At 45.1% G+C, this 12,772-nt stretch overlaps 1 protein-coding gene across 1 annotated transcript; it reads left to right on the forward strand.

The window, feature by feature from the left end:
- Positions 1–385: 385 nt before the first annotated feature.
- On the forward strand, positions 386–12,414 carry LOC122546997 (zona pellucida sperm-binding protein 4-like). Its single transcript, XM_043685596.1, has 9 exons — positions 386–719; positions 4,377–4,555; positions 4,631–4,728; positions 4,810–4,943; positions 5,040–5,229; positions 6,336–6,483; positions 6,600–6,672; positions 12,052–12,159; positions 12,248–12,414. The coding sequence occupies exons 1-9, from the start codon at positions 401–403 to the stop codon at positions 12,382–12,384; spliced, it is 1,386 nt and encodes a 461-aa protein (XP_043541531.1). The 5' UTR covers positions 386–400; the 3' UTR covers positions 12,385–12,414.
- The last annotated feature ends 358 nt before the right edge of the window (positions 12,415–12,772 follow it).

Genomic DNA, 12,772 nt, shown 5'->3' on the forward strand with positions numbered 1-12,772 from the left:
GGCACGTGAAAACGCCATAGTCGGCAACTACGCTTTCCTAAGGGGTTTTAGTCAGAGTTACTCCCGCCTGTGGGAACAGGCCCAAGTCCACACCAACCCTCCAGAAAGTGCCCCACTCCCCTAACTAACGCACCTAATCTAGACATCCCTGAACACTAGGTGCAAGTTAGCATATCCAACTCACCTAACCTGCACATCTTCAGACTGTGGGAGAAAGCCCACCCAGAGAGGGGGAGACAGGTGATCAGCGGAGGCATGGAATCGAACCTGGGTACCTTGGGCTGTGAGGCTACAGGACTAACCACTGAGCCATGGTGCCTCTGAATTGTTTAATAAGCCCCGTGTTCCCAGGCCACTCACAGATTGCAATAACCTGGACAGAAAGAATCGATTTATTGGGATGGGGAAACCCCCCGTGGGGCAGGGAGCTGCTGCACTGCGATTGGTTTCCTCACCAATTAGCGGCTATAAAGCGGGTTGGTGCTCAGGGGCGGGCACAGATTCAGGCAGCGCGATGGGACATTGGTTGGTTTGGTGTCTGTACCTTTGGGCCGCTCGGCCCTTCCTGGTCTCTGCTGTGTGTCCTCCGGAGCCGGGCTGGAGGCTGCCGTGTGGCCTGGCCACTATCAACAGCACTGAGTGCATCAAGCAGGGCTGCTGCTTTCAGTCCCCGAGTCTCAGTGGGCAATCCTGTTTCTACAACCTGAGAGACAGCCCAGGTAAGCAGCCCAGCCTCCTCCCGGAGCGGAGCCCTCCCCGAATGGCCGTGTGTCGGGTTCGGGAATTGAGGTGAACATTTCAACCTAATGCTGAAGAAATAATCCGGGTTATACTATTTTTTTCTTCAATGTGGAGTTGTCTTGTTTGCCTTTTGCCCCCCTGCTCTCTGCTAGGGGGGAGTAGCCTCCTCCCGGAGCGGAGCCCACCCCGAATGGCCGTGTGTCGGGTTCGGGAATTGAGGTGAACATTTCAACCTAATGCTAAAGAAATAATCCGGGTTATACTATTTTTTTCTTCAATGTGGAGTTGTCTTGTTTGCCTTTTGCCCCCCTGCTCTCTGCTAGGGGGGAGTGCAGGGAAGACTGGAAATACTGTTGGGGGCTAGCTCCTCATTCAAGTTAATCTTTGCATCTGTTTTACTTTTGCATTCTGTTCCCTTTCCATGATATATTTATAACGGTTTGCCTGGATAGTGTGCTGTCATATCTTACATGTGACAACAGTATTTTTTTAAATTTAGGACTTGAACCTGTGATCTCTTGAGGGAACTTCAAGGGGGGAAACTAACTTTGAGGAAATAATTGAAGATTTTGTTGTTGTCCTGTTATACCATAGAGAATAGGGGTATATAAACACTTTGCTACAAATATCCCCTCCTTTCTGAGGAATTGACTCAGCTGTGAAGGCTGGACCTGTTTTTCTTAAGGGGGCTCTATCATTTCTGCCCCTAAAAGCCATGACTGAGCTAACTTATGGAGATTTCCAGGTTGATGAGATTAATGGCTCAAAGTAACTGTGGACTGTATCTTTTTTCCTCCATTACAGGAGTATGTTCTAGCCAAAAAACAAATTTACAATTTACTAGTCACTGTGGGTGTGCTAAGGTGACAATCTCCTCTGGATGTATCTGGTTGCTTGCTAGAATGAAAGATCAAACTAGCTTTAATGTTAATATGTAGTAATACCTCACTAACTTGTTGAATGGATAACAAATGTTGCTTTATTCCCACTAAGTCTTGCATGAAAGTAACTTTACTTTGTGAGCAGTTTGTCACATACAACAATGTGGCCAGCCAGTGATATCCATGTCCAATGAATGAATAACTGACTCCCTTCAGTGAGGTTTTAAACCAGTACTAAATTAGAAATAGACTGATGGAAAAACCTCCTGCTTGAGGAGCAATACTTGATTCCAGATCAATCATGGAACCCTGCACTATGAAGGTGCTCTAATGACTTGGCCTATTCCTGATGAAGGGCTTTTGCCTGAAACATTTTTTCTGCTCCTCGGATGCTGCCTGACCTGCTATGCTTTTCCAGCACCACTAATCTAGACTCTGGTTTCCAGCATCTGCAGTTCTTGTTTTACCTAGTTGAATCTTATATCTCAACTTGAGGATTGGTGCTGGGTCCACTAATTTGCTTTACTTAATATAAATGATTTTGGCTGTGACTGAGGTATAGTTACTAAGCTTGTAGATAACACAAGTTTAGAGATGTAGTGGACAACAAAGCAAGTTACCTCTGATTATAGTGGCCCATCTGATCAAGATCCTGTTGGGCTGGGGAGTGGCAGATGGAGTTGCATTCAGATAAATGAGGTGCTGCATTTTGGGAAAGCAAATCTCTGCAGGACTTATACACTTAATGGTAAGGTCCTGGGGAGTGTTGCTGAACAAAGACCTTGGCGTGCAGGTTCATCACTCCTTGACAGTGGAGTCTCAGGTAGACAGGATAGTGAAGGTGTTTGGTATGCTATCCTTTATTGGTCACTGTATTGAGTACAGGATTTGGGGGGGTGTCATCCTGTGACTGTACAGGACATTGGTTAGGCCACTGTTGGAATATTGTGTGCAATTCTGGTCTCCATCCTATTGGAAGGATGTGAAACTTGAGGGTTCAGAAAATACTTAGACTGTTGCCAGGATTGGAGGGTTTGAGCTGCAGGTGGAGGCTGTTTTCCCTGAGCATTGGTGGCTGAGGGGTGACCTTGTAGAAGTCTATAAAATAGGATGGGCATGGATAAGAGACTAAGTCTTTTCTGTGGGGTTGGAGTCCAGAACCAGAAGGCATAGGTTTAGTGAGTGGGGAAGGATGAGACCTACAGGGCAACATCTTTACATAAGGTGGTAAATGTATGGAATGAGCTGCCAGAGGATATGGTGGAGGCTGGTTCAATTGCAACCTTTTAAAGGAATCTATATGAATAGGAAGGGTCTGGAGGGATATGGGTTGGCTGCTGGCAGGTGGGACTAGATTGGTTTGGGATATCTTGCCAGCATGTTCAAATTGGACTGAAGGGTCTGTTTCTGTGCTGTCCATCTGACTCCACATGGTGTGCCATGCCCAGTTGTGTACAATGTTTCATTTTAGACTTGCCATGCTGTATGACTCACTGACCCTTCAGCCCAACGTGTACAACCTGACATTGCAATCTGGCCTGTATCCCTCTAAACCCTTTCATCATACTGCCATTCGGATGGCAGTTAAATGTTGTGGAGGTGGGTACAGCTATTACTTTCCCTTGAGCTTGCACAATGCCCTCTGCATGAAAAAACTACCTCCAGTCCCTTTTTAAGCCTTTGCCCTCAGCTTAGACCTAGGCCCTCTAGTTTTGGACACCAACCTTGACTAATTGCCTTATTGATGCCCCTCTGACTTTATAAAAAGGTAAAGTCTCCCTCTTTTTGATGTAACATCTTTCAGAATCTCTTCTGAACCTTTTGAAGACTGACTAATCCTTCCTACAGAAGAATGACCAGAATTGTATGCATGTTCCAAAAGTAGCCTCACCAATCCTATAAAGTCAAACATGGCATCCTAACTCCCTACTCAGTTGTCTGAAGGCAAGCCTACCAAATGCCACCCTGTCTACCTGTGATGCATTTCAAGGAACGGTGTACCTGCATCCTAGGTCTGTTTGACAATACTCTACTGCTTACTGTGCAAGTCCTGCCCTCATTTGTCTTGCAAAAATGCAGCATCATGCTTTATTAAATTAAACATCACTTCTCTATCCTTGGTCAATGAGATCAAGGTTCTGTTGTATTGAGGGGAATCTTCACTGTCCATGGCACTCTTCTGGTGTCAAACCCAAGTCTCATATATGCATGTCTGGATTAATTATATCAATGACAAAAAGCAGTGGACCCTGCACTGATCACCACCTTGTCTGAAAAACATACCCTGTCTCTACTTTCAAGCTAATTTAGTATTCAATTGGCTAGCTGCACTGGATCCCATGTAATCTAACTTTGCTAACCAGTCTATCATGCAGAATCTAGCTGATTCTTTGCTGAGGCTGCACAGACAACATTTGCCACTCTTTAATCTTTGCCACCTCTTCAAAAAAAACTTGGTCAACATGACTGAAATTCTCACTATCCCCAATAGTCATTCTTTCCAGATATGTAAATTTTATCACATAGAATCCCCTTTAACATTGCTGTCCTGTTTGGCTCAGTTCAGATTCCCTTTCTCTGACCCTGATTTCCCTTCTGTCTAGTTCCTAACTAGTTTGGTTTTACTAACACTGTTACTGTAGAGCCCCTGTATACTGACCTTTCTACAGTCCAATAAGGATTTTTATTCAGTGAGACTACCAGCTTTAATTTGAACAGATTTATTCTCATGACTTGCATTGTATTTCACTGCAGTGTGCACAGCAGATGGCCAGTTCATTGTAGCGATCACCAGGAACCTGACCCGTCCTGCCCTCAACCTGTCCTCTCTGTACGTGAAAGATGGACATGAAGCTGAGTGCAGGCCTAAGCTCGTCACAGCAGAACTTGTAGCCTTCCGCTTCCCAATTACCTCTTGTGGCTCGACCCAATGGGTGAGTATTGGAGGCTCCAGCATTCTGTCCCTTTGAACGGGCCAGCTCCCTATTAAACAGTGTCTTCCCTTGCAGGAGGAGAATGGGAGCTTTGTGTATGAAACAGATGTCTTGGGGAAGAGGATGATTCAGACGGGGCCACTGGGCTCAATAACCCGGGACAGCACCTTCAGGTGAGTGGGCAGTGGGATTTGTTGGTATGGAGGGGGAAGTGTTACTGACTGCAACTCCACCGCCTATTTCTGTCTCAACAGACTGCACATCCAGTGCAAGTACAAGGGGGAGCATGAGGCAGGCTTACAAATCAATGTCTCAGTTTACACCCTCCCTCCACCACTAGCGGCTTCTGAAGATGGGATCCTGAGGCTGGAGCTGCGAATAGCAACAGGTAGTGCTGCCCTGGTAATAGGAGCACTGGGAATTGTATCCCTTCAGGGGAGTGACCGTCTTGGTTTGTTCTCCTTCTTTTATTTTTGTCTGTTAGATGGCAGTTACAGCTGGTGGTACAGGGACAGTGACTACCCCATTCAGAGAATCCTTCAGGAGTCGGTGTTTGTTGAGGTTCGTGTGAAGGATCGCACTGACCCAATGATAGTCCTGAGATTGCGTGACTGCTGGGCAACTCCTGTGCCAGCCCCTGACCATGAGGTGCAGTGGAGTCTCCTGGTGGATGGGTAAGGACTCTGAATAGATAGTGAGTAGCATGATGTTTGTCTGATGCACTGAAGCCACTACCCTGTCAGGGTTACTAGATAAATGTTTCTATGGCCTGAGTCAAAGCCAATTACACTAAAGCAATTGATCCAGTGTGAGTCATGAACAAATCTCCAAGTATCAGACTGCTTAATAGTGGATGAATTGCAGTAGATCACAAGCAGCTCAGTGGTTAGCACTGCTGTCTCTCAGCACCAGCATCCCAGGTTTGATTCTGGTCTCAGGTGACTGTCTGTCTGCATGGAGTTTGCACAGACAATCTCCCCATGTCTGGGTTTCCCCTCACAATCCAAAGATGTGCAGGTCCAGTGAATTGGCCATGCTAAATTGCCCATGGTGTTAGGGGCATTAGTCAGCAGGAAATGGGTTACTCTTCAGAGCATCTCTGTGGATTGGTTGGGCTTAAGGACCTGTTTCCACACTGTAGGGGATCTAATCTAGATCTGATCTAATCAGCAACAGCAAAACTTTGCACTGAATTGGGTCAAATTTTAAAGTAGCATTGCTAATGTTTTCCTGGAATGAATATAGTGGAAGAACAGCTCAACTTGCTGTCTAGCCCAATAAAGGCCAGGAACAATAGACACTGGAGAAACTGTCTGTAACCTGAGATCCTTTGCAGTTCCTTGTAGTTTTAATTGGACTTTGTCCAAGTAATGATCCTGCCCCACCCTGAATAGGTATAACTTGGATGCAGACCACCATCCAAGTAGTAAGGACACTACTACTGCCACTTAAAGGCTCTTATAGCTGGCTAAGCCTGTGCATGAGTGTTCTGGAAAGACTAGTCAAATGTACTTAGAGGTCACTTGGAGCACTCACTTCACATCTTTTCACCTGACTCATGCATCAGGACATAAGTTGTAACAATTCTTAGTTCAGAATTTCCATTTAAAACATCTTGAGTCCACGTTCTTCGCCCAGAAGAACCAACTGGGTTAGAACAAGGGAAAACTCTGCCTTTCAAAAGCTTCACTCTAGTCTTGGTTGCTGCTGACTAATATTACCAAGATGGTATTGCAGTGGATCAATCACTCCTGTCAGTGACTACACCTTCCTGTTTCAGGTGTCCCTATGAAGGTGATGACTATCTGACCCTCCTACACCCAGTAGGTGTCTCTTCTGGCCTACAGTTCCCAACCCACCACAAGCGGTTTGAAGTGAAGACGTTTGTTTTCTTGGATGGAGTGTCTGAGCAGCCCCTCTCTGGACAGGTAACCAAATAGAAGGAATGAGGCCAAGCTCATGAAATCCTCTTGTGGGGTCTCTGTACTATAACCTGGGCTATTGATCTGCAGGAAGCTCCCCTAACATCTCTCCTCCTTTCTAGGTTTACTTGCACTGCAGCGCTGAGGTTTGCTCTCCCTCTGCTCTGGATGAATGTACACCCAGATGTGGTCCAAGTGAGTTCCTTGTTGTTTTTTTATCTGAAGACAAATGGTGTTTGGCCTTTGAGGATGTAATGAGCTATGGGTCAAGATGACATGTAGATGTCATATGACCTGAAGGTGCCCCAGTAAAGCTTATCAAACTTCCCATTGCAGGGTTGTAATATGGGAAAAGGGCCTTTTTGCTTTCAACATAAAGCATGAATTGGTCATCTAAGCTAGCACAGTGGATGTTGGGATTCAGTTCACTAAATCCCTTGACTCCTCCACTTCAGGTGAAATGTGTAATAGCTAAATTTGAGTTGGGTAAAAAGTGTGAAGAGAGAAATGGTGGCTGGTAATGTCACTGGCCTAGTAACTCTTGAGTGATTCCAGTATCTGGATAACTGGTTCTTGGGAAGGTGGGACCTCTTTAAACAGGATGGTCTACACCTGAACCTGAGGGGCACCAGTATGGGGGGGGGGGTTAAACTAACTCTGCAGGGGCATGGGAACCTAGACTCCTGCTTTAGGGTGCAGGACCTGGAGTGTAGGGAGGTTAGGAACAGGCATCAATCTCAAGGAGGGTGCCTGTAAACAGGAAAGTGGCTTGGTGTGTATACTTCAATGCAAGAAGTATACGAAATAAGGTAGGTGAACTTGCAGCGTGGGTTGGTACCTGGGACTTCGATGTTGTGGCTATTACGGAGACATGGCTAGAACAGGGACAGGATTGGCTGGTGCAGGTTCCAGGATTTAAATGTTTGAGTGGGGAGGGGGGGGGGGGTAAAAGAGGGGGAGGTGTGGCATTGCTTGTCAAAGATAGTATTACAGTGGTGGAAAGGATGGTGGATGAAGACTCTCCATCTGAGATAGTTTGGGCTGAGGTTAGGAAAAGTGAGCTCACCCTGTTAGGAGTTTTCTACAGGCCTCCTAATAATCCTAGAGACATAGAAGGATTGTGAGGATGATTCAGGAGAAGAGTAAAAGAAATAGGGTGGTTGTTATGGGGGACTTTAACTTTCCTGATATTGACTGGGAAAGCTATAGCTCGAGTTCATTAGATGGGTCAGTGTTTGTTCAATGTGTGCAGGAAGGTTTCCTGACACTATGTAGACCAACAAAAGGTGAGGCCATACTGGATTTCATTCTGGATAATGAACCAGGCCAGGTGTTAGAATTAGAGGTCGGTGAGCACTTTGGGGACAGTGACCACAATTCGGTGACTTTTACTCTAGTGATGGAGAGGGATAAGTGTGCACTGCAGGGCAAGAGTTATAGCTGGGGGCAGGGAAATGATGCAGTGAGGCACGACTTAGGATGCGTGGCTTGGAAAATTTGGCTTCAAGGCAAGGGCACAATTGAGATGTGGAGCTTGTTCAAGGAGCAACTATTGAGTGTCCTTGATAAGTATGTACCCATCAGGCAGGGAGGAAAGGGTTGTGGGAGGGAGTCATGGCTTAATATGGAATTGGAATCCCTTGTTAAATGGAAGAGGGCAGCCTATGTAAAGATGAGGTGTGAAGGTTCAATTGGGGCAATTGAGAGTTATAAGGTAGCCAGGAAGGACCTGAAGGGGACATGAAAAGTCACAGGCCAACAAGAGGTGAGGCCATACTGGATTTGGTTCTGGGTAACGAACCAGGCCAGGTGTTAGAATTAGAGGTAGGTGAGCACTTTGGGGATAGTGTCCATAATTCGGTGATTTTTACTCTCGTGATGGAGAGGGATAAGTGTGTACTACAGGGCAAGAGTTATAGTTGGGGTAAGGGAAATTATGATGCGGTGAGGCATGACTTAGGATGTGTGGCTTGGAAAAGTAGACTCCAAGGCAAGAGTGTAAATGATATGTGGAACTTGTTCAAGGGGCAACTATTGAGTGTCCTTGATAATTATGTACCTGTCAGGCAGGGAGGAAAGGGTCGTGTGAGGGAGCCGTGGTTTAATAAGGAATTGGAATCCCTTGTTAAATGGAAGAGGGCGGCCTATGTAGAGATGAGGCGTGAAGGTTCAATTGGGGCGATTGAGAGTTATAGGGTAGCCAGGAAGGACCTGAAGAGAGAGCTAAGAGCAGCAAGGAGGGGACATGAAAGGTCCTTAGTAGATAGGATTAGGGAAAACCCTAAGGCTTTCTATAGGTATGTTAGGAATAAAAGAATGACTAGGGTAGGAATAGGTCCAGTCTAGGATAGTAGTGGGAAGTTGCGTGTGGAGGCGGAAGAGATTGGGGAGACACTGAATGAATTCTTTTCTTCAGTATTTACTCAGGAACAGGGCATTGTCGTCTATGTGAATACTGAGTCACAAATAAGTCGAATGGATGGCTTTGGGGTATGTAGAGAAGAGGTGTTGGAGATCCTGGAAAAGGTGAAAATAGATAAGTCCCCTGGGCCTGATGGCATTTATCCTAGGATTCTCTGGGAAGCAAGGGAGGAGATTGCAGAGCCATTGGCCTTGATTTTTATGTCCTCTTTGTCTACAGGAGTAGTCCCAGAAGACTGGAGGATAGCAAATGTGGTTCCCTTGTTCAAAGAGGGGAGTAGGGATAGCCCTAGTAACTATAGGCCGGTGAGTCTCACTTCTGTTGTGGGCAAAGTCTTAGAGAGAATTGTAAGGGATAGGATTTATGCACATCTGGATAGTAATAATGTGATCAAGGATAGTCAGCATGGTTTTGTGAAGGGCAGGTCGTGCCTCACAAACCTTATTGAATTCTTTGAAAAGGTGACGAAGGAGGTTGATGAGGGGATAGCGGTAGATGTGGTATATATGGATTTTAGTAAGGCGTTTGATAAGGTTCCCCATGGTAGGCTACTGCAGAAAATACGGAGATATGGCATTGAGGGTGAGTTGGAGGTTTGGATTAGGAATTGGCTGGAAGAAGACAGAGGGTAGTAGTTGATGGTAAAGGTTCATCTTGGAGTGCAGTTACTAGCGGTGTTCTGCAAGGATCTGTTTTGGGACCATTGCTATGTCATTTTTATAAATGACCTGGAGGAGGGGCTAGAAGGTTGGGTGAGCAAGTTTGCAGATGATACGAAAGTTGGAGTTGTTGACCATGAGGAAGGATGTCAGGTTACAGTGGGATATAGAAGTTGCAGAGCTGGGCAGAAAAGTGGTAAATGGAGTTCAATGTAGGCAAGTGTGAAGTGATTCACTTTGGTAAGGGTAACAAAGATGGGGTACTGGGCTAATGGTCAGATACTTGGTAGTGTGGATGAGCAGAGGGATCTTGGTGTCCATGTACACATACCTCTGAAAGTTGCCACCCAGGTAAATAGTGCTGTGAAGAAGGCATATGGCGTACTGGCTCTTATTGGTAGAGGAATTGAGTTCTGGAGCCCTGAGGTCAAGTTGCAGTTGTATAAGACTCTGGTGCGGCTGCATCTGGAGTATTGTGTGCAGTTTTGGTTCCTATCCTATAGGAAGGATGTGGAAGTACTGGAACAGGTGCAGAGGAGGTTTACCAGGATGTTGCCTGGTATGGTAGGAAGATTGTATGAGGAAAGGCTGAGGCACTTGGCCTTCTTTTCATTGGAGAAAAGAAGGTTTAGAGGTGTACAAGATGATTAGGGGTTTAGATAGGGTTGACCATGAGAACCTTTTTCCACATATGGAGTCAGCTATTACAAGGGGGCATAACTTTAAATTAAGGGGTGGTAGGTATAGGACAGATGTTAGGGGTAGGTTCTTTACTCAGCAAGTCATGAGTTCATGGAATGCCCTGCCAGTAGCAGTGGTGGACTCTCCCTCTTTATGGGCATTTAAACAAGCATTGGATAGCATATGGAGGATAGTGGGCTAGTGTAGGTTGGGTGGGCTTGGATTGGCACAACATAAAGGGCCTATACTGCGCTGTATTGTTTCTGTTTCTATAATTCAGAACTCTAGGTTAATGTTCTAATCTCTCTCAACAACAGCAATGAAATTGGAATTCAAGGAGTAGCTAGAATAAAAAGCTCCTAATGGTGACCATCTAACTGCTGTCAACTCTTTTCAAAAAACTCCTTGAGGAAGGATGTCTCTCCTTGTTTGACTCTAGACCACTAGGATTAGTGATAAATTCTGGCCCAGCCTGAGATGCCCACATCCTCTGAACTTTCCATTTACAAAAGGATGTAATGTCAAGTTCTAAGAATTGGAGCACTGCAAAATGAGCTATCCTCCTTTAGCAGGAGGAGTAGAACTGACTTCTTCTGTCAAGAAATAACAGCAGTGAAAGGATCTGTCTCCTATGGACCATGGTTGGTTTGCAGGTAGACCAACTATTTGAATGTACAGGAGCTTTCCCACCAGGTCTTCAAACCAACAATATAGTCTTCCAGCACCACTGATCCAGAATATAGTCTAGGTGATCAACTTTCTAGACACTATAGAAACAGGTCAAACTTCCTACTGACTCCTAGGATAGTGACCAAAAATAGTTGAGCCTCTCCTGAAAAGTTAGAATGAGATTATCATAGTGGCTCCAAGGCTGGGTGGGGTCTGAAAAGGAGGCTGCTGAAGGATTCTTTCAGACAAGAGCTAGGTTCAGTATAAAAATGAATTCTGAAGGTCAAGATTTCCTCCATGTTCAGTTCTGGGCATGATGGACTACAGCAGCTCACATCACTGTTTTGCCAACTAGGGATGGGTAACAAATGCTGGCCAGCCAGGAGTGCCCATGTGCCATCATGGATTGGATAGTGACTCCACTCTATTCAATCAGCCACCAAGTTGTCAAATGGTAGAATAGGCTGAGGGGCTGAATGTCCTCCTGTTCAGTCCCTCTGAAGCAATGTTCAGATTAGGTTTTTGAGTAACTCACTTGTTAAGGAGTTTCTAATAACTGAGGCCTGATCCTGCTATATGTACAAAGGCAACATTAACTATCTGAGCACTGACTTGTCCCCTTCAATACCCATAAATAAACAGGCCTGCATTTAATTGTCACAAAATAGGAATGCATGCTACTGATCTGAGGAATCCCATTGGAGATGTAACCAACTGGCAAGAACTTGATCCTTCACAAAGTTGAACATGAGCTTGAACAAGCTCCCAGCATGGAATTATGAATAAAAGCTAACTTTGCCTATTTTTTACTAAATTAAATCATGTTAGAACAAACTGTTGCTGAACATGAACCAGTACTTGACCAATGTTGATTTAACAATGGTTATGTAAACTTTAAGTTTGCCACTTGTCATAATTACTAAAAGGGGTTTTCTCAACATCAATGGCTGAATTTCTTGTTTGGAGTCCTGTGCAGTCTGACTGAAATCAGCAACTGGAGGGGGTAGGTAAGCACTTGCTAACTGCTACCTGTTGCAGAGCTTGATGAAGTACAGATGGTTCTCCACTTTTTTTTGATCTAAGAGCAAGCTCTCATACTAACTCTAGCTTGGGTCAGAACCGTCTAATCTTTGTCTCCAACAGGGCAGCGCAGGAGTACCCATGACCATGAGGGGACAGTAGTGAATGCACCTGGCCCAATCTTCCTAGGAGGGAGCAGTTACACTGCAAAGAAACAACTTGAAGCAAATGGTGAGTGAAGTCTCTGCAATAGGTCACCTGTGACATCCAGCAAAAGAAACCATCCTCTGATCTCTTTTTTTTCTCTCTCTCTCCATAGATGTTGCTGGGACCCCCTGGGTTTTGCATGGAGCAGCTATTGGCCTCCTGATAGTGTCTCTATCCCTGCTGGTAGTGATGGTTGCAATGTACATGAGACCAAGAGCTGTTGCTGTTTCTCCATGTGATGAATTGTAAACCCTGAACAAATAAATCTGGGGAAATGTGTCCTGAGTCCTTTATGAACTGTCAAAGCAATCAGCAAATCCTGTTGGTGAGGGATGGGCTGAAACTATATCTCTAGATATTAAAACATTCTATTCCAGTTTTAATTCTAAACATTAAACACCTTCAGTCAGCTTGGATTAGTTATTTGAACTGAGTTTTCCAAACTTGCATCCAGCTAATTGATTTTTCAGCTTGCATTTGAATGTGTTGCATTGTCAGGCCTAATCTGCCACTTGATATCATTCTTGCTTGTCCTGAACCCTTCAGCCACTCCTCAGAATCTATCTACAATAACCGTTCCATTTCAGTTAAATCTTAAATTGCTAAATTACCCAAATGTGCTTCTCCCCCACCCCAA

This window comes from Chiloscyllium plagiosum, unplaced genomic scaffold (assembly GCF_004010195.1).
Source record: "Chiloscyllium plagiosum isolate BGI_BamShark_2017 unplaced genomic scaffold, ASM401019v2 scaf_14853, whole genome shotgun sequence".
NCBI lineage: Eukaryota > Metazoa > Chordata > Chondrichthyes > Orectolobiformes > Hemiscylliidae > Chiloscyllium > Chiloscyllium plagiosum.

Excerpts from the sequence above, each read along its gene's own strand:
- LOC122546997 (XM_043685596.1), top strand. The coding sequence starts at position 401 with ATGGGGAAACCCCCCGTGGGGCAGGGAGCTGCTGCACTGCGATTGGTT. Across the intron at positions 720-4,376 it reads CAACCTGAGAGACAGCCCAG|TGTGCACAGCAGATGGCCAG; the intron begins GTAAGCAGCCCA and ends ATTTCACTGCAG. Across the intron at positions 4,729-4,809 it reads ACCCGGGACAGCACCTTCAG|ACTGCACATCCAGTGCAAGT; the intron begins GTGAGTGGGCAG and ends CTGTCTCAACAG.